The 24,537-nt window shown below is 34.1% G+C and overlaps 1 protein-coding gene across 16 annotated transcripts in view; it reads left to right on the top strand.

Annotated features, from left to right (window-relative positions):
• NEK1 (NIMA related kinase 1) overlaps window positions 1-24,537 on the top strand; it is a 133,621-nt gene that overhangs the window by 14,882 nt on the left and 94,202 nt on the right. For 15 of the 16 annotated variants that reach the window (XM_056802882.1, XM_016423129.2, XM_056802884.1 and 12 more), the window contains 7 exons: window positions 2,458-2,555; window positions 4,428-4,511; window positions 9,884-9,951; window positions 10,403-10,489; window positions 12,290-12,344; window positions 14,302-14,502; window positions 21,474-21,537. In XM_056802882.1, the coding sequence (XP_056658860.1) occupies window positions 2,458-2,555; window positions 4,428-4,511; window positions 9,884-9,951; window positions 10,403-10,489; window positions 12,290-12,344; window positions 14,302-14,502; window positions 21,474-21,537 (657 nt within the window). Of the gene's footprint in view, window positions 1-2,457; window positions 2,556-2,739; window positions 2,793-4,427; window positions 4,512-9,883; window positions 9,952-10,402; window positions 10,490-12,289; window positions 12,345-14,301; window positions 14,503-21,473; window positions 21,538-24,537 lie in introns of those variants that run through there. The other variant, XM_056802885.1, reaches the window with a different exon arrangement.

Here is a 24,537-nt window from a genome sequence, read left to right as displayed (position 1 = left end):
TGAAAAAGATCAAAGTATTTTATTCCACTACAGGTATGTTATATTCATGGCACCATCTTTTAGGAATGACAGTGTGGGAAGTCTCCAGATGAGTGTGAAGACACTTGTCATCAGAACTTCATTTGCATATCTAGGTGGCTAAGTGGATTGAGAACCACTGATTTAGGGTTCTTAAATTGGCCCTTAGATGCTTCTCTAGTTATGTGACCCTGGGCAATGTGACCCCTATTGCCTAACCCTTACCAGTCTTCTGCCCTGGAACATATACTTAGTATTGCTTCTAAGACAGAAGTTCAGGATTAAAAAAAAAAGATAAGCTAATTTCTGTGCCAACTCACAAGAAACTAGAAGGAATTGGGATCAGGAAAGTGAACTACTAAAGAACAGTATTAGTTAGGATTAATAGTTACAGCAAGTGGAAGGACAGAAAAACTTTTTTTTTAAAAAAGGAGACAAGTAGGGGGCAGCCAGGTAGCTCAGTGAATTGAGAGTCAGGCCTAGAAACGGGAGGTCCTAGGTTCAAATCTGGCCTCAGACACTTCCTAGTTGTGTGACCCTGGGCAAGTCACTTGACCCCCATTGCCTAGTCCTTACCACACTTCTGCCTTGGAACCAATACACAGTATTGATTCCAAGATGAAAGGTAAGGGCTTAAAAAAAAAGTATCATAACTAATCTTTGTAATGATATTAAGTCACCAACAAAGGTAATTATGTTCATTATATACTCTTTGAGGTGGTAGAGAAGGATATGATTCCATTTCTTTGTGATCTGTTAGAAAAATATAAAAATGATGAAGTTTAATTTTTAAATGGAGTAAGCTTCATTAATTTATCAGATTCCCTTTGGTGGAATGGTTAATTTCTCCATGATGCAGGATAAATTCAATGAATTAGAGACTGATAATTCATTCATTTTTAAACTTTAATTAAGTTAGAATATTTTTCTGTGGTTGCATGATTCATATTCTTTCCCTCTCCCCTCCCATAGCCAACAAGCAATTCAACTGGGTTTTACTTTTATCACTGATCAAGACCTATTTCCATATTATTAATATTTGCAGTAGAGTGATCATTTAGAGTCTACATCCCCAATCATATCCCCATCAAGCCAAGTGATCAAGGAAATGTTTTTCTTCTGTGTTTCTACGCCCACAGTTCTTTCTTTGGATGTGGATAGTGTTCTTTCTTATAAGTCCCTCAGGCTTGTCCTACATCATTGCATTGCTGATAGTAGAGAAATCCATTATGTTTGATTGTGCCACAGTGTATCAGTCTCTGTGTACAATGTTCTCCTGGTTCTGCTCTTTTCACTTTGCATTAATTCCTGGAGGTCCTTCCAGTTCACATGGAATTCCTCCAGTTCATTTTCAGCTCATATTCCTTTCAGCACAATAGTATCCCATCACCAACAGATACCACAATTTGTTCAGCCATTCCATTCCCCAATCAAAGGGCTGCACCTCATTTTCCAATTTTTTTGCCACCACAAAGAGTGCAGCTACAAATATTTTTGTACAAATATTTTTCCCTATTATCTCTTTGGGGTAAAAACCAAGCATGACTGGATCAAAGGGCAGGCAGTCATTTAAAGCCCTTTGTGTATAGTTCCAAATTGCTTTCCAGAATGGTTGGACCAATTCACAACTCCACCAGCAGTGTATTAGTGAGACTGGTAATTTATATTACTAAGTAATTACCACTGGATTCTTTTGGATGAAAGGTTTTATAATAATGTGCTTGTTTATAGATAGTTTACTTCTTTAAAAACATGAGGTACATAAAAATAAAATATTAGAAACTGCTGCTAATTGAAGATGAATTACACATTTAAGGCATTTAAAATTTTTAAGTATAGAGTGTTTTATTATATAATATAACATTAAGTAGGACTAAACACTTTTAGCAACAGTTGGAAATTTTTTTTTGTTTTTAATATTTTATTGATGCTTTTTAAATCATTTTCTAGTCACCTTCCTTCACAGGAATCCCTTTTTTAAATTCAGGGCAAAGCCATGTCTGACCCCATATGCAGCATTCCAAACCTTTAATCTCTTACCTGTCAAGTTATAATGGATATATGTTTCATTATAAGTCCTGTGGACTAAAAATTGGTTATTTTATATCAAAATAAATTATGGTGTTTTTTAGTGTTTTGAAATATGTCTATATATGTTAAAGTAAATATATTTTCCAAAACTTCATGAGAAAGCCTTGCAGAAGTATATTTGATAAGTTATAAGAGTTAAATTCTCAGTAATGGAATCTGTTTTGTCAACATAAATGTGTAGACTATGAATTGAGATATTCTCCAGAGCTTGATACTCTGCCTTATTCTATTGTCTTATTAAGTCTAGCCCTTAATTTTTATCTGACTTTAAGTAAACATATGTCTACTTTGTTTTCTCTTTTTTGTCTAAATTTTAAAAAGGGAATATTTGTTGTTTATATTTTGTAGAAAGTGGCTCTCTCTACATAGTAATGGATTACTGTGAAGGAGGGGATCTATATAAACGAATTAATGCCCAGAAAGGTGTGTTGTTTCCGGAAGATCAGGTAACTATGTAGATGAATAGTTTTATGATGCTCTTATGTATAGAACATTCTAAATTTTGCATGCTAATTCAATAGTATTCCTTATATGATATAGTGTCAAAACCTATTACATGTTTATTTCTAGATCCTGTTTTTTTCCATTATCTCTGTGATTTATCCCTTCCTGCCCCATTTCCACTTCCAGATGAATATTTATTGAACCTTCATCATGCCAGATGCGAATCTCTTCTACCAATTGTATGACCTGCATACTACTGCTAAACTAATCTTCCTAGGATATAGCTTTTCTCATATTACTTTGCTTAGGAATGTACAGTGGTTTCCTGTGGGTTAATACACATCAGCCTGGATTTCAAAGTGCTCTCTCTAGCCCCAGCCCACATCTGTACTTCAGGGGATTCATGCATGATTTCTTGCTATGTAATTATTCCTCCTCCCTCCCTCTTTTATATACACACACACACACACATACATATATATATATATATAAATTTTTTTACATTGTATGCGGAAGTGTTCATGTCCTCTCATATATCCCCTTTGATGCATCTACCCAACGTGTTAGGTATTTTTTGAAGAATATCTTGTGTTGCACTCAAAATCATTCTATTTCTTTCTTACAATACAACTAGTCCACATCTGCTTTTTTTCCAATGATACATTTTTTGAATGATAGAATTTATGCTGGTTCTTAAATGTAGATTAACAAGTGGAAGGTCTCTAGTATGTCAGATTTATAATGGAAGATTTTTGGAAGAATGTGGACAAGAATCACAAAGAGCAAATTAATATGGATAGGTTGAAGCCTATAATAATAGTTATCTACATTGAGACGGCAGTCTTTCATATATAGGTTTTAGTTATGTGTTTTTGTTGTTCTATTTGAGGGCTCACATTGTGTAGCATAGAGGAAGCTTTATGTACAGTAGTAGTAGAGGATAAAGTTGAAAGAATAGATTGGAGTCAGATTGCCAGGCTAATTCATTTTAACTTTATTTCATAGCTGGTAAGGAGACATGTAGATTTTTGAGCTATAAAATGCACAATCAAACGAGTACATAGGAAATTATTCTTGCAGTAGTGTATACTGTCTATTAGAAGAAAGAGACACTGTACACTGACTTAACCAGGGATAAAGCTTTTGCAGTAATACAGGCAAATAGGAGCGTGAAAGAACATATGGGTAATAGAAACATTTTAAAGGCAAAGTATTCAATAATTGTTAACACAAAATGACTTCATAGCAGAAGTTGTAGGGCTAAGTAGGCAATTGGTCAAGACCAGGGAGTCATCATGCAGAGGAGCAGGGAAGTGCTATAGAAAAGTAAAGTCTGGAAGGTTTTTATATATGGGGAGTAACCTGGTAATGTGGATACTGGGAAACAGAAAATTGTAGAAAGAATCAAAAAGGCAGAAAGAAACAAGTGGTTCAGTAGGAATGGCATTTGCAAATAGGATTTTGGACTTCTAATATTAATGCATGAAACTTCTGAACTGCTTTTTATATTTCTTGTGTGTGTGTGTGTGTGAGGGCTAAAGACTAACATTTTGAATTTGAATGAAAAAAAACTGTAAAAGCAAACATTTATAAAGCAACTAACATGCTAATTATAAATCATTGTTACCCATTTTGCTAAGAGGGAAGGCTACACTAAATTTTTTTAAATTGTTACATTAGAAGAGTAAATGTATCATGTTTTTTGGATGCCAGTTGTCTGGTCACTGGTTGTAATGATGGCCTTTTTTGCAGTTGAAAATAATACTAATATAGAAAGTTTGATGAAATTAGATGACAAAATAGTTAATGCAAAAGGTAATGCTTTATAGTAAAATGTAAACAGTTTTTAAAAGTGAAACTTTTTCATTGTTTAGATCATGGACTGGTTTGTGCAGATTTGTTTAGCGCTGAAACATGTACATGACAGAAAAATTCTTCATCGAGATATAAAGTCACAGGTATGTTGATATATGCTACCTCTTGAAATTTAAGAAACTTTTAAACAAAATTATGCTAAAAGTTAATAAGTGTTTTAGACTGGGTCTGTAGTCTGGCATAGATCCCCTTTTGAATTCTACAAGAAAATGAACTTTTGACTTTAAAAACCAAAACAAGAAAACTGTTTCCGTGGAAAAAACTTGTATTCTTAAGCTGGATAGCTAAATACAATTTCAAATGCTAATGGCAGCTCACATGTAACAGAGCTTAAAAGCAATTACTTATTACCTGTGCCTATATTATAAGAAAACAGTAGAATTTTTGACAAGAGAAAATTATTCTGACACTTGTCAAAGAACCTTTTGAGCATTTCTACCTCCTTTTTTTATCACCTTCATTTCTACCTAGCAGGAATATTGTCTTCTGAGCTTGTGTCTGAGGTTCCTTCTTTTTTGTCATTTTTCTTCCCCCCCCACCCTTTAATAGCCAAAGAAAAAAATCTACATTTTAATTTTTCAATTAATATTCTCTTTTTTAACTTCTTGCTCACCCCCAATATTCTATTTCTTATTATTGACATGAAGTTCATTCTGATTTGTGTTTAGCAGTTAACTTTTTATGTGTTTCATAAGCCTTTGGAATTCTAATAAAGTTTATGGACCCCTTCTCACAATAATATTTTAAAAATTCATAATTGAAGGAAATGCCAAATTTCAGTTAGAAGCTCATTGAAAATAAGGGTGATTTTTTTCTCTCATCCAGGTTCATAGATCTCTTGAAATATATTCATGCACTCCAGGTTAAAAAAAAAAAACTCTTACGCTGAACCCACCCATGTTCTTAACTCTCCTTTTTCTATTGAGAGTTATACCATTTTTCTAGTTGTTGAGTTTTAAGACCTAGTAGTCATCTTCTATTCTTCCCTTTGACTCATCCCTAATACCTAACCAGTTTCCAAGGCTTATTAATCCTGTCTTCATTTCTTTTTCTTCCCCTTCTTTTCTCTTTCACTACTATCATCATGATTCAAACTCTCAACACCCCTCCCCTAGACAATTGTAATAGTCTCCTAATTGTTTTTCTGAATCCAGTTTCCTTGCCAATGCATCCTCCACACAGTTGCCAAAATGTGGTTTTCCTGAGACAACTATGACTGTCACTTCTCTTCTTCTTTTTTTTAAAACCCTTACCTTCTGTCTTGGAATCAATACTATGTATTGGCTCCAAGGCAGAAGAGTGGTAAGGGCTAGGCAATGGGGGTCAAGTGACTTGCCCAGGGTCACACAGCTGGGACGTGTCTGAGGCCGATTTGAACTTAGGACCTCCCATCTCTAGGCCTGACTCTCAATCCACTGAGCTACCCAGCTGCCCCCGTCACTTCTCTTCTAAGAAGTTTCAGTGCCTCTTTATATTGCCTGTAGGGTAAAATACAGATTTTCTCTTTGGATTTTGAATTCTGGCCCCAAACCTAGGTTTATTACATGCCTCTCCCTTTCTATACTTTGTTCTAGCACAAGTGGCCTTTTTGCTATTTACCTAACATAACCTATTTCCAGTCTAAAGTTGTCCCCCAGATTTGGAATGCTCTGCCTTCATATCCATCTCGCTCATCTCCAAAACCTTGGCTCAAAAAATGGCTCAAATGCCTTTTTTTGGAAGTGCTCTTTCCTCATTGTTTAGTTGTTAATATTCCCCCCACCCCCATTTTTGTAACTTGGTATTTGTAGGTATATGTGTATTTTGTATGTAGAGCACATATATACATGTATGTACTTACATGGAGAAATTATTTCCTTATCTCTGTATATGTTATATTTCCTAATAGAATGTAAACTACTCAAGGGCAGGGAATGTTTCATTTTGTCTTCAAATCTCTATTGAAGAGTGCAGTGCCTGGCATGTAATAGGTGATTATTGAGTTCAATTGGTGAATTATATTTTAAAAAAAACAAATCCTTTCCCTTTTCTTATTTGATTACATGTGTCTTTTTTATTTAGAATGAGAGCCAGATTTTTTAAGTTTAGGACCCTAGTTATATAAAGAAACTTCCCTAAGATGAACCATAGTCATTTTTGAATGAAGATTCATTATAGTGTTCCTTGAATAACACACATCCTTTTGTGAGCAACAGAGAATAAAAACATTAAACATTTTTAAGGATTAAAAAGTTTTATGTTTTTATTCTCTTTAGGGTAAGTAAATAATGAGTTTATGAGCTAAGCCCTTTTATATGTGGGTTATTAATTCCATATTGCATCTAGCTATAAATATTTCCTACCTTGGAAACAAAGACTTTGGAATAAATTGGTATTTCTCAGAGTGAAAACTTTAAATAGTAGAATTCCTTGGAAATTGATTTTAGTACCACTTTATGTAATATTTTTATATATGATCTAGATACCAAGATGTACAGACAGCAGCTTGATGCCTTACCACAGAAAGAGTGCTTAATTTGGAATGCAAGGGCCTAGCTTCCATTCCTGGCTCTGACACTTTGCACCATTGGATTTGGCAATTAAAAAACTATTGATAACTTTAGAAAGGACAGTTTGATTTGAGTGAGATTAGTAGCTATAATGTAGGGACTGAGAAGTGAGTGAGAGGAGAGAAACTAGAGGCAACAAATATACTAGCTTTTTCTAAGAGTTTGGCTGTAAAAAGCATATTTAGATATGAATTGATAGCTCAAGGAACTGGTATGGTCAAGCAATGAGTTTTGTTGTTGTTGTTGTTGTTTTTAATAGGATGGAGGCATTCCTTTTAATTCTGAACTTCAACTAAAATGAGCATTTTCATCCAAACAGTAGAACAGAAAGAGGGTTATGCATGAAACTACAAACCCAATGTGTATAGTTTCCTTTTTTAAAATTTATTTTTATTTTTTATTTATTTTTAAAAATCATTACTGTCTGTTTTAGAATCAGTACTTACATATTGGTTCCAAGGCAGAAGAGCACTAACAGCTAGGTGATTGGGGTTAAGTGACTTGCCCAGGGTCACATAGCTTGAAAGTGTCTGAGACCAGATTTTAATCCAGGACCTCGCTTTCTATACACTGAGTTACCTAGCTGGCCCTGCTTGCCTTTGTTTTTAAGACTATAATAAAGACACGTTATTTTCAAAGCTATTCTCTTCATAATTCCTTCTGGTCTTTTCCTATACAGACCAAACCCCTAAAAACTCTCAAAGTTGTTTTTCTTTAATATGATAATGTTGTTGTTTTGGTATAAATTTTCTTCTGGTTCTGCACCTTTACAACTCATATAAGTCTTGGTGACTTCAACATTTTTGTAGACAAATAAGCAGCATTTAATAGGACTACTTTTGTTTGGCTGAAAAGGCAAGTTGATTATTGAACTTAACTTTAGTTTTTTTCTTTCTGGAAGATTATAGAACTCACCTCTTATGTTTTAGTTGTAATCTTAAAATCAGAAATTCTGAAGAATTTATATAATCTGTCCTCTTTTCATTTGTCTTTGAATTATTAAACAAATCACTATTGTGAATTTTAAAATCTCCATCTTGCTTGGTATAGCATCCAGGATTGTGCACATCCACACTACACGGGCATGTGCTATTCAATGACAAATCAGAAATAACTAACTGCCCACCTGGGCTATCCTAAGCCAAGCGTGAGTCACCATTGGCACTTGTGAGGCACAGGAAGTGAGGTAGGGAACAGCCTCTGGAATTCGCTCACTTCCTGGGGAGAGAGCTAGGCGCCAGTTTATGCTAGGAGCTTGAACAGGGAGGAGGCCCACAGACAGCTTTCCTTCAGATCGGTCATGTGAGTCAAGGACTGATTCTCCTTTCTACCTTGGCCTTCTGGCCTAAACTCCCTCTGGCTCTGCCAGAAGGTTGAGTTAACCTTTTTCCTTTTCCCCCGCTTTCCTTCTCTCCCTCTCCCTCTCCTTCTCTCTTACTCCCGTTGTGATTAAACCACCATAAACTCCATTCTGACTTGAGTTTTTTATTTTAGGAATTTCATAAGTAAATTCCTTGGCGACCATAAATTAATATTATAACAATTTTTAAAGGTGATTTTCACCATAACACTATTCCATGAATTCAGACTTAATGGATCCTAGTATTTAATTACAGAAGAATCTTCTTCATTTAATCATTTTTCTCTGTAGCAAACATCTTTATACATGTTAAGCTAATCGTGTAACAAAATATAAACATTTTCAAAATGAGACTTCAACATTCAAATATGTGTTATGAGAATAACATTTTTTTCTTTAAACCCTTACCTTCCATCTTGGAATCAATACTGTGTATTGGTTCCAAGGCAGAAGAGTGGTAAGGGCTAGGCAATGGAGGTCAAGTGACTTGCCCAGGGTCACACAACTGGGAAGTGTCTAAGAATAGAATTTCTTAATCAAGAGGAAGAATACAGACTGGATTTTGAAACTTTTGAATTACTTTTTAATTATGTTCAATTAATGACATGATTTATCATGTATATCTTAATGTTTTTATTAAGACATTACTGAAAATTTGAATTGTCTGTCAAAGAAATGAAAGGTTCTCTCTGGTTTCTTTCTTTTTATTTTTTAAACCATTGGCTTCTGTCTTATTGTGTATGATTCCAAGGCAGAAGAACAGTAAGGACTAGGCAATAAGGGTTAAGTGACTTGCCCAGAGTTGCACATCTAACAAGTATATGAGCTAGACTTGAACCCAAGGCCTCTTATCTCTAGGCCTAGCTCTCCATTCATTGAGCCACCTACCTGCTCCCTGGTTTAGTTCTTTAATATTTGTCAGATTTAATGGAGCCTAATCCAATTCTGTGGTTGATACAACTTGAGAAACAAGGTAAGACTGTTATCTTAAATATCCCATTGGAAAACTGAAAATGGTCTTGCTACTTTGAGACAAATTTCCCTAGAGAGTTCAGTTCTTTCCTTTAGTCATTTGATTCATGTGGGAACAGCATAAGAAAATTAGGGGCTTCCATTCCAGCAAGGTTGTGGAATGCCTAATGCACTCCAGTTTGCAAGGTCTCTGGGAAACCAAAGTTTCACAGAACTCTTGCATCAGTAATTTCTTGGAAAAACATACAGTATTTGGAAAGGCTTGGTTTTTTTCTCAAGCTGGGGAGCAGGCTACATGTCTGGAAATTCATAAACTATGGTTTCCCAGAGACCTTGCAAACTGGGGTGCATTAGGCATTCCACAACCTTGCTGGAATGGAAGCCCTAATCTTCTTATGCTGTTCCCACAGATTGAGTTCGTTTTGTTATCAGCTGATCTTAAAGAGAAAAATTAATTATCCTTTATTAATTGGTAGTATACTTTTCCCTTTAATTAGGTTTTTCTATAGATTACAAACTTTCTAAAGACTTAAAAAATTGGTATCTGATAGAAATTTTTTTTTCTTTCTTCCAGAACATATTTTTAACCAAAGATGGGACGATACAACTGGGGGACTTTGGAATTGCTAGAGTTCTTAATAGGTAATATATTTCCTTTGAGCTTTGCTTTGAGGTTTCTTGAGGGCTTCAGTGAATATGTGATCCCATTGTGGGTAGACTGAAAACCCCTTACTCATTCTTATTCTGTAAGCTTCCTGTTAGTGCTAATTAATATGGTAGACCTTCCATGGATGATCTGACTAGTGCTCTGCAGGCCTTCTTCTGGGCCTTCTAAAATGATGAGGGCCTGAGCCAACTGCCTTTCTGCTCATTCTTCATTTCCTGGTTGATACCTTCTTGAGTGTAGATTGTTGGTGATAATAATAGACTGCAGCCTGGCCATCCTATCATATGTCTCTCTATATTCCTTTGAGTCAGCCATAATTTGAAATTATGACAACAGTTAAACATGAATAAAAGCTGATATTGCATATGATTGTTCTTAATGTGTTAAATGTATTGTTATACCAGAAATTTTCTCTTTTTATTCTAGTACTGTTGAACTAGCTCGGACTTGCATAGGAACTCCATACTATTTGTCACCTGAAATCTGTGAAAACAAACCATATAATAATAAAAGGTACCTAAACTTTATGTGAATTTTAATTATTTTGCACAGTTTTTTTACTGCATTAGCAGGCAAGTCTGTAGTCTGAAGGGTGCCTGGCTGAATAAATTCATCACAGCATTTATATGGTTAAGGATATTGCATAGAAAATGGGAATGCGTAAAATTCCATCACTGTGAATACCACAGTAAGGAAGACTCCATTCACAAAGCCACTTTAACCTTGATAAATGATCCATGAAGGCCAGGCTTCATTTGAGTCTGTATAATCTTGAACAAACAAGTACTTCTTTTCTTTCCTTGATCAAGGAAATCATCATTCCCCCAATGCAAAGAACTTATTTTTGAGGAGCCAACATGGAACAGTGACAGGAGATAGAATTTGGGCAAATCACTTAACCCCTCAAGTCAAGGGAGGTTCTTGAATACCTAAATCTATAATTTTGTGTCATATTTACCTTATAAATACAGGGAAGGCTTTTCTTTAAGTGTCATTGATCTTTGAACCTTTTCTCCCTTTTATGTCAAACCACATAAGGAAAATCTGCCTTCACTCTCAAACTACCACCAAAACAAAACTACAAAAAAAGAGTCAGGACCTGGGAAGTGAAAAAATACAGTGATATGTATGATTGCTGCCTCTTTGTCTACAATGCCAGCTCTCTTTTATTCCTCAGTTTTATAATTGGGAATATGACTTCTAATCCTTTACTTTAGTTAAAGCATTATTGCAAAGAAACAATCAAAATGGGGTTCTTTGTGAAGGGGTTTATCTTAAATTTCATAATTGGTCTCCCTTCTTTCAGCTTATTATCCTTCCTCCCCAGAACTATCAAAGTAATATTTTTAAAACATATTGTCTTTAGTATGAAATGTGAAATTTTCAGCCTGACCTCCAAAATATGGCCCCCTTCCAGTTTTATTACATATTGCTCCTCTTTATAATATTTTGGGTTCTAATCCAACCAGCTCTTCTCATACACATTCCCTCTCCTGCCTTTGCACACAGCTTCAGGTCTGGTTAAAGGCACAGCTCAAAGTCCTTTCTTTATTTCTCCCCTCTACCCTAAGCATCAGTAGTCACATCCTCATGAAATTATTTTTATGCATGTTTTATAATGCCACTGCCTTCTACACAGTAGGTACCTAATGCTTATTGAATTAAGGAGTAGCAGTTTTTCCTTTATTTTAAGCAAAGTATACAAAGTAGAATTACCATTTTGCTTCCATTTTCATTGGACATGGCAACTTTTTTTCCCCCATTTTTCTTCATTAAATTATCGCATTTAAAATGTAAGGCTTTTATGTTTGGCTCATCAAACATTAAGTATGTATAAGGCATTATGGATATAAAGACAAAGAAAGGAAATAATCCTTTGCCTTCCAGTAGCTTCCCATTCTACTGGAATGCTCTGCTTTATCTTCACTATAATTTTTTTATTTCCATTTTTTCTCTTGAAAAACCCCTTAATTTCTGTCTTATTTTTCATTACATCATTATGATAAAAACAACAGATTTCTCATCTATTAAATAAAAGGTTTGCAGTAGATGACTTCTAGTCCTTTCCAGCTCCAAATCTATTTTCCTTGATCCTAGACCACCTTCATGAACACATAAATTAAAAATGGGTCTATTTTTTATTTCTTTAATATGAATTGCACACTTTAGTCCTGCTTTTGTTGGGAGATTTCTTTCAGGATTTTTTTTAAGGGATGTGTTCTCTTAAATAGAAATATTTTTTTATCTTAAATCAGGGACTTGAAGTTTTAAAAACCTAATGGAAATACTGTCTTTTGTTTTTTTATTTTCTAGTGACATTTGGGCTTTAGGTTGTGTTTTATATGAGATGTGTACGCTTAAACATGCAGTAAGTATGTCTTAATACTTCAGAGTTATTTACATTGAATTCATTTTAATTTTCATTATTTTTGTCCTTTGGGATCTTTTAAATGGTGATTACAGCACTGGTGATAAAAATTTTTCTTGGATTATATTTTTTGTACTTTCTTATTTCTCTTCACCTGTGCATAAATTTAATTTTATTAGTTCTTTTTAACCTTCAGAGATAAATAGGAAAGGCTAATAAAATAAAATAAAATTTTCTAAGTTTAATATGTATTGTTATGCTTGCTTTTTTACAAATTCTTTAGTTAGGGATAGGGATAAGGATATGGCCTAGACTTATGATTTCTTGAGTGTTGGAAACTTGCTCTACCAATGCAGGTCAGCCCCTACATCACTGAATAGTTAAGTGAGTTGCTTAGTTTCTTGTAACCAGTATGTGTCAGAGGTAGGACTTGAATGAACATAAAACCCAGTACTCACAGATTCTAAGTCAAGCTCTTTGGCCACTACGCCATGCTGCCTCTCATGTAGCTCCAGAACTGAATTTAAAGTTGGTATTAAATTCATTCATTTCATATGAATTTTTAAAAGTAAGAGACAGTCATACTACCTCACCTCCTAAAGGTGAGAATTCGTTTTTGGCAAAGGATATAGTATCTTTGCTAGAATATTTTATTCTAGGTTTAAATATTTTTTAAAGGAGATATTTAAAAAATTGTTTTTAGAAAAAATAATTTACTCGACAGACTATCTTAGGCAGTGTGAAAAGTTAGAATGCATGCTTTTTCTGTGTGTGCATTCTCAAGTAACAGGGCAGTCTTTGTACAACTTTGCCCCAACCAAAATTGTTTTGCAGTAACTTCACAAACACTTATACCTAAACTCCACCTGGTCCCTTGAACAGAAATGTTCTCCACGCTCTGTTGGACAGTATTAGTAGCCTGCCAGGGGATGTTTTCATAGTTGGGAGGATAAGAAAGCAGTTGCTGAACACATGTGGAACAGCGCCAGTAAGTCTTAAGGGGATCTGATCTGTCCTCTTCCACCCCTACCTCTTTTCATCCTTGAACTTTGTTGCCTCTTAGTTTCTAGCCCAGGGTGAGGAAAAAAATGGGATAGATGCTAAGAATGACTGGTGATCATGTGAAAAACTCTCAATTCCCAAGGATAGTGGAAGGAGCAAGAGCTTCCTCTCACTCCTGTCTGGGGTAAGACAGGGGGCTCACATGCAGCATAAGGGTTGCAGTTTGGGCATTTGGTCTCTAATAAAAGGTTCACCATTTCAGTTTTACTAGAGGAAAGAAACTTGGAGAAGTTCAAAAAATTCAGTTGGACATCTGTGCATATACTTCAGTTGTCTTTATAATAATTATCTGCTCCTATCTGGGAAGCTAAGGTTTACACATTTACTTTCCTACCATAAAGAAACTGTGCCACTGAGTTTGCTATCTTTGGATAATCTTTTTTACCTTTTTTTAGTTTTTCCCTCTGTTAGTTATAAAGTCAGACTTTGTTGACACAAATTCTTAACACTGGTTAAATATTTATGTTTGCTGAATTAAAGCAAATGAGCAGATTTACAATTAAATATTAGCATTTGCTTTTCTTAGAAATTGTATTGTATTCTACATGAAATCTTAGAAAAGGGAAACAAGTAAACTTTGCATTAGAGAACTCTTGAGGAATTTAATATTTGGGAAGAAATTGTATTAATTGTCCAAATTGATAGAAAGCTAGGAAAATAGCTGCTGTACACATCTGGCATTGAAATATATCTCACATGATTTCACATGTTTAAAGAAACATTGCTTGCCTTCTCAATGGATAGGGGTAAGATTAGAGGGAGAGAGAATTTGAATCTCATAATTTAAAAACAAATATTAAAAAAATAAAATAGAATATGGGGGATAAGAAGATAATTGTTGTTAGTGGACGTTTTTGGCCTGTTTATTTTACCATTTTTTCTCCTGTACTTGTAGTTTGAAGCTGGCAATATGAAAAACCTGGTACTGAAGATCATCTCTGGATCTTTTCCTCCTGTGTCCTTGCATTATTCCTTTGATCTCCGTAGTCTGCTTTCTCAGTTATTTAAAAGGAATCCTAGGGATAGACCATCAGTGAACTCCATATTGGAGAAAAATTTTATAGCCAAACGTATTGAAAAGTTCCTCACACCTGAGGTATGTTTTTGATTTGATCAAAATTAAACTCTTCATATGACGTTTCATAAATTAATGATTCATTACAGTTTACATACTATATCATACTTCTGTAATGCTTGTTGAATTGAATTAAACCAATATATTTTCTAAAATTAGCAGATTATAGCTATTCTTGTGGCATAACAATTCATACATTAAATGTATTTTTTTCTAGTCCCATCCTTTGCAATTCATCATGTATTTCTTCAAATATGCCATAGGTAATCCATATAGTGTTAGAGGCCTTCCTTTAAATTTCCTGACACATCTCATGAACACCAGTCAAGAAGGCATGATGTCCATTATTATTTTCACTGTGTTATTTCCCCAACTTGTATTTTCATAATGATATCTTGGGTGGTGCCCAGTTGTTATGCACTGCAATTTGCTTAGTTCCATTCTGTGGACTTCTCCAACCTCTTTGAATGTCCCTCAGTTTTAGATCTTTGATATTATATGAGTTGAAGCCATAAAATATCATTAAAAGAATTTTGGTATTAGAGAATAGGTCTTTGTTTCAGAATGCAGCTTGGGATCCTTAAGTTTTGGTGTAAGAGTTCAAGTGTTTGTCTTTACTAGTATAAAGTTTTATAAAAATCTTTGTGTGTTTTTTGTTTTTCTTCAGATTGTTGACCCTCGGGTTTCATTCTTAAATGTCCATGGAAGGACTTTAGTTGGATATCTTGTCAGACTTAATTTCTTTGTTTTTATTTTGGAAATAATTGACATAAAAATTTATTATTATTATTTTTGCTTTTATATCAACTTAATTCAAGAATATGTCCCTCCTGCTTTCCTACTCTATAAGTCATCTTTTTTTTTTTTAAACCCTTACCTTTTGTCTTGGAGTCAATACTGTGTATTGGCTCCAAGGCAGAAGAGTGGTAAGGGCTAGGCAATGGGGGTTAAGTGACTTGCCCAGGGTCACACAGCTGGGAAGTGTCTGAGGCCAGATTTGAACCTAGGACCTCCTATCTCTAGGCCTGGCTCTCAATCCACTGAGCCACCCAGTTGCCCCTCTATGAGTCATCTTTTAAAGAAAAAATTAAAAAAGAGAAAAAATAGTTTAGCAAAAGTTGATAGCACATCAGTTAAGTTTTTTAGTTTATACACTGTCTGTCCTGTACTATAACCTTCCATCTCTGCAGAAAAATAAAAGTACATTTTCTCCATTCTTTTACAGGGCTAAGCTTCTTAGTCACTATAATTACACCAGATTCTCTTTCATTTCTTTATTTTTTTCATTCCCTTTGTAATTGCATATATTGTTCTGGTGCTGCTTACTCTACTTTGAATCCATTTATAAAGATAAGTCTTTAACATGCTTCTTTGAATTCTTCCTATTACATGTTTCTTGTAGCTCAGTAAAAATCCTTTATTTTTTATTACTTTAAAAATATTTTTATTTTAAAATATTTTTCCATGTTTACATGATTCATTTTCTTTCCCTTCTTTTTCCCTCCCCCCTCTTAGAGCCAACAAGCAATTCCACTGGTTGTACATATGTTATCACTTGATATTTATTTCCATATTATTCGTTTTTGCTATACAACAATTTTTTAAAGCCTAAATCCCAAATCACATACCCATATATACATGTGATAATGTCATATGGGTTGGGGTTTTTTGCATCTCTACTCCCATAGTTCTTTCTCTCAATGTGGTTAGTGTTCTTTCACTTAAATCCTCCAAGGAGTGTCCAGGCTTGTTGCATTTCTATTACTATCAAAGTCCATTACACTGAATTGTTCCACAATGTTTTACTTTCTGTATGCAATGTTCTCCTGGTTCTGCTCATTTTACTCTGCATCAGTTTATTGAGGTTCTTCCAGTTCATATAGAAATCCTCCAGATCATTGATCCTTATAGCACAATAGTATTCCATCACCATCATATACCACACTTTGTTCAGCCATTCTCCAGTCAAGGGACAACCCTTCATTTTCTAGTTTTTTTGCTATCACAAAGAAAGGGGCTATAAGTATTTTTGTAGAAGTATTTTTCCTAATTATCTTATTGGGGTACAAACCTAGTATGGCATTGCTGGATCACAGGGTATGCATTCTTTTCAAGCCCTTTGCACATAATTCCATTTCGCTAAATTAATTCACACCACCACCACCAACAATGCATTAGTGTCCCAATTTTGTCACAACTCCTGCAACATTTATTATTTTCCTTTACTGTTGACCAGTCTTCTAAGTGTGAAGTGGTACTTCAATGTTTTGATTTGCATTTCTCTATGAGAGATTTAGAACACTTTTTCGTGTGTTTATTAATAGTTTTGATTTCTTTATCTGAAAACTGTCTATTCATGTCCCTTGACCATTTGTCAATTGGGGAATGGCTTGTTTTATTTTGTACAATTGACTTAACTCCTTACAAATTTGAGAAATGTGACCTTTGTCAGAGGTTTTTGTTTTAAAATTTTTTCTCCCAATTTGTTGTTTCCCTTCTAATTTTGGTTGCAATGGTTTTGTTTGTACAAAAACTTTTTAATTTAATAAAATCACAATTATTCATTTTACATTTTGTAGTATTCTCTATCTCCTGCTTGGTCTTAAATTCCTTCCTTTCCCATAGATCTGACAGGTATACTATTCTATGTTCACCTAATTTGTTTATGATTTCCCTCTTTATATTTAAGTCATTTACCCATTCTGAGTTAATTTTGGGATAGGGTGTAAGATGTTGATCTAAACCCAATTTCTCCCATACTGTTTTCCAATTCTCCCAGCAGTTTTTGTCAAATAGTGGGTTCTCATCCCAAAAGCTGGGATCTTTGGATTTATTGAACACTATCTTACTACTGTCATTTACCCCAAGTTTATTCCATTGATCCACCCCACCCTTCTGTCTCTAAATCAGTACTATATAGTTTTTGTTGTTTTTTTCTTTTCCATTTTTTATTGTCATGCAAAACACACTTCCATATTGGTCATTGTTGTAAGAGCACACTCATATATAACCAAAACCCCAAAATAAAACCAGAGATACACTGATATGAAAGACGACTCAAACAGTTCTTTCACTGAAGGTGGATAGAATTCCTTGTCATAAGTCTTTCAGGATTATTCCAAATCAGTGCATTGCTGAGAGTATTCAATTTTTCACAGATAATCATCATCCAGTATTGTTGTTGTTATGTATAATGTTCTCCCAGTTCAGTTTATTTTGCTCTGCATCAGTTCCTGCAGATCTTTCTAGCTTTTTCTGAAATCATCTTGCTTATCATTTTTTTTCCTTTTAGACATTATTTTATTTGGTCATTTTCAAACATTATTCCTTGGAAACAGATCATTTTCTTTTCCTCCCCCCCTCCCACCACCCCACCCATAGCCTACGTGCGATTCCACTGGGTATCGCATGTGTCCTTGATTCGAACCCATTTCCATGTTGTTGGTATTTGCAACCATATAGTTTTGATGATAGTAAGATCCTTAAAATCACTTACCTTTTTAGAGTTTCTTTAAACTGGTTTTTTCTTCCATTGCTTCTCACTGTTGTATAAAGAAATATTGCTCTTGAACTTACATTGTTCTCTGTAATATTTTATACGTGAATAAATATTCTAAACTGGTGGTAACCTTGGCTACCATTTTTATCAACTTTACCAGGGTATCAATTGATTAATTGCTCTCATGGTTTCTATACTCTTTTGGCCTTTTGTTTATATATAATTTAATTTATATTAGTTAAACTTTAGGAAGTAGAATCTGAGTGGCTCACCACTCCTTAAGTTTCCCATTTCTACTATTGATAGGCTATTTAACAGATGAAGTTGTTTTAATTGCACATCATATTTTCTCAGTTTTGTTCTAGACTATTATTAATTCGAATCTTTGCTTTAGCAAATCAGTGGTCTTACTGTAAATAAATAGCAGATCTGGGAATGAATCCATCCATCAGTAAGAAGTAGTTTCGTATCTGTTAAAATATAATAGGTTTCAGTTTTTATTATTTGGTGCTAATCACATCTAATGCTTCCCGACTCTTGAAGAATGTATTCATGTTAAGTGAGTATTAGATTTCTATGTAGTTTATAACCCTTTCATCTCATTTCTTACTTCTAAAATAAATTTCCCAACATATTTTTCATCATCCTTCCCTGTGATTATTTTCATTGAAGAGTCATCACATACACAATATATGATTTAATTGGGAGGGTTTTGTCACTTTTTTTGTAGGTTTTCTCTTTCCCCTTATCCTTTGTCATTAGTATTTGCACACAAAGTTATCAGTGATAGTTTTTACAAATACTTATTGTGAGAATTGTAATATGAAAGGCCAAATATATCATGAAATATTTATTACCTTTAGATTTACTAGCTCTTACAATTGCATAATTTGCTGTTTCAAGAAGAACTTTGAAACACTATCTTTATGTTTAGCCACAACTTCCTTTTATTTACTTGTTTCATTTATAGGAACTGTTCAAGATTAATACAGTATAGTAATTGCAGTCATTTATCCATTTCTTTGTCATAGGACAAGTATCTCACATAGTGTACCAAAAGCTAAATTGATGTTCTTAGAAGATTTAAAAATTATGTAGTTCTTAGCATCTTCTGTCCTTTCTTCTGCCACTTTGCCATAGTACCTATAGAAGTAAGAGGGAGCTGCATAGAATTGAGGGTCATTTTACAGTTTTCTTTGTGTCATAGCCTAAGAATTCATGACCAAATGGTCAGCTTACTGGGTACAAACCTCTTGCTCTTTAACTAGACTGGATTTCACAGAGTCAATTTCTTTGACTATTCTGAACCTACCAAGCCTATGCTGTTTTGACATCACTTCCAAACTGATAAGGAATAAGATTGAATAAATGGCCTGAAGATAAAAGGTCATACCGTAAATTAAAAAAAAAAATTCGAACAGGACAGAAAACAATAATCTTTCACTTGTGACTAGAAGGAGAAACTATATCTCAACAAGGAATAGAGCGCATCACAAAAGACAATAATCACAATTAAATTTTAAATACAGCTAGAATAAGAAGGTAAGCCATCAAGGTGTTAGGAGGTGGGGGATTTGCATTGCTGCTAAAAGTCTGATAGTTAAGTTACATAACTGTTAAATAAGTTACAATTGATGCAAATATATTAATGAGAATCATTCTCAAATAGGAAACTGGCTCAAAATTATCAACAATTTTAAAAAGAAGAAATACAAGGGGCAGGTAGGTAGCATAGTAGGCTGCCAGCCCCAAATTGGGAAGACCTGGGTTTGAATTTAGCCTCTGTTACTTCCTAGCTGCATATGAATTTAAACAAATCACTTAAATCCAAGTGCCTTGCCCCTGTCATTCTTCTTTTGTAGAATTGAGACTAAGACAGAAAGAAGGTAAGGGTTTAAAAAAAAGAAATGCAGTTTTTGAACAATTATATGAAAAAAGTGATAGGAATTACTAATTTCATGCAAATTAAAACAATCACCTCACTTTTTTTTAAAAAAACACTTTCTTTCTTAGTAATAAGACAGAAGGGGAAGGTTTAGGGAAACAGAATTAAGTTACTTACCCATTGGCACACAGCTAGGAAGTGTTTAAGGCAAGATTCGAAACCAGGTTCTTTCAATTCCAGGCCTGGTGCTCTATCTACTGAGCAGAATAGCTTCCTCATTACCTCACTTTTTTAAAATTTGCTTTACAAAATGTAAAAGTCATTATTCAAAGAGGTAGAAAGAGGCACATTTATATACCCATGGAGCTATAAGTTTCTCCTTTCTGATGAACAATTTGGAACTATCTTAGAAGATAACATCTAACAATTTTTAAAGGAAGTTAGGCAGTTCCCATGTTTATTTAAATGGTCACAGAACTTGTTTTGTGGTACCAAAAGACTAGAAACAAATATTGGAGAATAATTAAACAACCGATGCCATGTGAATGTAGTGCAATCTTATTCTTTAATAAATGGATTTAGGGAATACAAAGGAAAAGAAGACCTATATGAACTGATACAAATAAAAGAAAATAGATATGAGGACAGTATACATAATGCCTGATGTAAATTGAAACAATACATCAGAATTGAGATTAAATACAATAGCCAGTGATGGCTTCAAAAGACCAATGATGACACTTTTCTCCTTCTGTTGATAAAATAGACATGTAGATTATTGTTGTCAGTATTGTAAATGCTATCATTGGGTCACAGTATTACTTGTGGTTTGTTTTTTTTTTGTTTATTAATAAGGGAAAATTTTCTTTTTATTGCTTTTGTGTGTGTGTATAAGGAGATTTTGAAATGAAATAGTGTTTAAGAGGGAATAGTTGTGCTTTTAAAAGTATTTTATTGATGATCTTACATTTTTATATCATAATCATTTCACCTATTCTTGAAACTACCTCTGTAATAAAGAAAAAGTCAAGGAAAAATATGATTCAGTGATCTTCTATGATAATATATATATAACATTATGCCTCAGTAGTCCCCCACTTCTGCTTTAGAGGGAAATTTATTTCGTTTTCTATTTTCTTGAAAAGTAGACTTTTTAGTTATCTTTTCATTTACATTGTTATAGTCATTGTGTATATTTTTTTCTGGTTCTACTAAATTTATAAGTTAATGCAAATTAATATTTTTAAGAATATAAATATTGCATCAGTTAATACAAAACTTCTAGTTCATTCAAATCCAAGTTTGACTTTTATATCAGTGCCTGTCTGCTCTTACAGTATGCAAACAAGTTAAGATACATAGCAAAAGGATAATTATCAAGAATATGTGTTAGGAGAGCAGTTTCATTAGCTTTTGTAGTTTGTATTGGCAGAAACAAGAAATGAGTTTAGAAATATTAGAATTATTAGTATAATTTGGTTTTTACATTGTAAGTTTTTACTATTTGCAATTTGTTTAGGGAATGTGGAGATTATATTTACTGATTTGCTTGAAAAAATTTTTGGAAGACTGACATTATGTGCTTTTTCTTCTTTTTTTTAATATAAGCTTATTGCAGAAGAATTTAGTCATGGAGCATTTCGCAGATTTGGAGCTCATCATCACATACGAGGTAAATAACATGTCTTCTGATACTTTTCATCTGTTTTTTTTTTTAATCTTAACAATTGTAGTATAATTTGAACTACTATCTCTATGCCCACATAGAATGACAAAAATAATTTATTCTCAATAAATAATGTTCGTAACCCGGATCAGGGGACCATTTAACTGAATAAATGTTTAGGTTCAGATCTGTTCTGAAGTGTGGTACTGTATAAGATTAACTTTCCAGCCTGTTTGCTGATGATCCCTTAAATACTCTTAACTTCCTACTTCCACAATTCGTACAACCTCAATAACCTACTCTCTTTCTCCTCTTCAGTTATGTACTCTTACTCTTGCTATTACTATAGTTGTCCCAAATCAATGTTTAAGAACTCCAAAATTCCTTTATTTGATCATAATCTTTTGCCATTCCAATTCTCCCTACATATTACTGTCTTTAGCCCTATTCTTTATCCTCATCACGACCTCCAATCCCTCTATCCTTCAGTATTTTCCTACATCATTACTCCTTCTCTAGCTGTTTTCTCCTCCCTTTCCATTTTTATATCTTTGGTGAAGTTTCAAATCTACCCTGTTCTCTTCTTTCAAGTCCCTTATCCTAATTCCCATCATGCTACGACAAACCCTATCCCTGTATTACTCTCACTATGTTGCCTTTGTTCCTACTAATATATTCCCATATAGAGCTTGAAGAAGTCACAAAAAGTAGAGTCTACTACAAATCTGGACCTTTACTACTACAATCCTACTCCTTCCTATCCTGTCTCAGTAAATATTCTAAACCTTTTCTTGTCTCCTCAAACTTCTCATGAACACTCTCCACTCTACTCACTTACCTGAAAACCTTGCTTCTTATTCTCTCATTCCCCCTCCCATTAAGGTAATTTGCTAAGAGTTGCCTCTTTTCCCCATTTCAACTTGATCCCCTATTACCTTCTGCTTCACCCTTATGAGGTAGTTCTTCTCATTCTTAAGGCTGACTCATATCGGTTACTTCTATTTATTCCAACAGATGACCCCACCACTATCACAATCTGTCTTTGTAATTGAATCCTTCCCTGCTAATTTTATAAAGATCATATGAAGATTCCTAATCTCTTTTTGAGGAAACACTTAGCTAGATCCTACTATCCCTTTTAGCTACCTCTCCGAATCCCTTCCCTTTCTCAACTGAATATATTTACTTCCTTTCTTCTCAGTCTTCCTATTCTGGCTTCTGATCTTACTATTTGCAACTGTTTTCTCTAAAGATAGCAGTGATCTCTTAGTTGCTAGATCTAATGGATTTTCTCAGTTCTCATCATTAACTTCTTTGTAACATTTTACACTGTTGACCACATTCTCCTTTCTGGTAGTCTTATTTCTGGGTTTTTGTGATTCTGCTCTCTTTTTGTGCTTCTCTGACCTGTATGCTCCTTGTCTGTCTCTATTTCTGAGTTTTCATCTTTGTCATGTCCACTAATTGGGATTGTTCCCTTAGTCTGAGTCCTGGTCCCTCTCTTCTTTGCACTATTCTTTTTCATTTGGTGAATTTTTTCTCTCATGGTCTCAGTTGTTATCTCATGTAGATGATTCTCAGATCTATGTATCAATGAATTGGGGGAAGTGCATTTATTAAACACCTACTATATGCCAGGCATGATGTGAAACCCTGGAGATATAATAAAAGCAAATGAGTCCCTGACCTAAAAAGAGCAAGTTTACATTTTAAGAGGAGGAAACAATACCTAATGAGGGTTCATGGTTAGAAAGCATGGGTGCTGAGGAAACAATAGGGTTGTAGGGGGGGGAAGAAAAGTGACTTGAATTATACATAAAAGAGGACATCATTAATTAAATCTATGCATAGTGGGAAGAGTCATGACCAAACAAAGGATTGAGAGGATCACAGCAGATAAACTAAGCAATTTCAATTAATTGAAATAAAGAGGTTTTGCACAAGCAAAAAAAAAAAAAATCAAAGCAGCTAAACTTAAAAGAGAAGCAGATCCTTGGGAAAACATTTTTAACAAGTTTCTCCGATAAAGGTCTTATTTCCAAGATACATGCAGAGAACTGATTTAAATTTAGCAGAATAAGAGCTACTCCCTTAATGATAAATGGTCAAATGATGTGAACAGGCAGTTCTTAAAAGGATGAAATCCAAACTATTAGTAGCCATATGAAAAAAATTCCAAATTACTACTGAATAGAGAAATAAAAATTAAAATCAGTTTTGAGGTTCCACTTCACACTCTGAATTTTAAAAATTGATGGTGACATGCTGGAGGGGCCATGGGAAAACATGTATGTCAGTGCACTTCTGTGGAGCTGTGAATTGATCAGACCATAAGTGAAAATCCTTTGAAACAATGTCCAAAAATTTACTAAACTCTTCATGCTCTTTCATCTAGAGATTCCAATTATAGATTTATAGACCAAAGAGATCAAAGAAAAAGGAAGAGGACTTATATGAAAAAAGTATACATAGCAGCTCTTTTTGTGGTGACAAATAACTGGAAACTTAGAGGATGCTTATTAGTTTGAGTGCTGATAATGTTCAGCCATTTCAGTCATGTCCAGTTCTTCATGATCCCATGTGTTGTTTACTTGGCAAAGATAATGAAGTGGTTTGCCCAGGTTTTCACAGCTAGCAAGTGTCGGAGAATAGATTTGAACTTATGAAGATGAGTTTTCCTGACTCTAGGGCCTATACTACATTCATTTCAATCCACTACATCATCAAACTATTTTTAGTTGGGGTTTTAGCTAAACAAATTATAGACTGTTGATATGATAGAATACTAAAATTAGTCATATGAAATTTTGAAAGCGGTGGTTACAAAGAAACCTGGGATGATTTTTATGAATTGATGCGGAGTGAAGTGGATGGAACCAAGAGCGAGTAATACATATAATAAGAACAGCATTGTACAGACAGCTTTGAAAGACTTAAGAATTTTGATTAGTGTTATGTCCAACTGTGATTACAGAGGATTGATGATGACACATGACAAACCCACAG

The sequence above is a fragment of the Monodelphis domestica genome, chromosome 6 (assembly GCF_027887165.1).
Source record: "Monodelphis domestica isolate mMonDom1 chromosome 6, mMonDom1.pri, whole genome shotgun sequence".
Taxonomy (NCBI): Eukaryota; Metazoa; Chordata; class Mammalia; order Didelphimorphia; family Didelphidae; genus Monodelphis; species Monodelphis domestica.
Note: the sequence above shows the minus strand (reverse complement) of the source record. Positions and strands in the feature narration are given on the sequence as shown.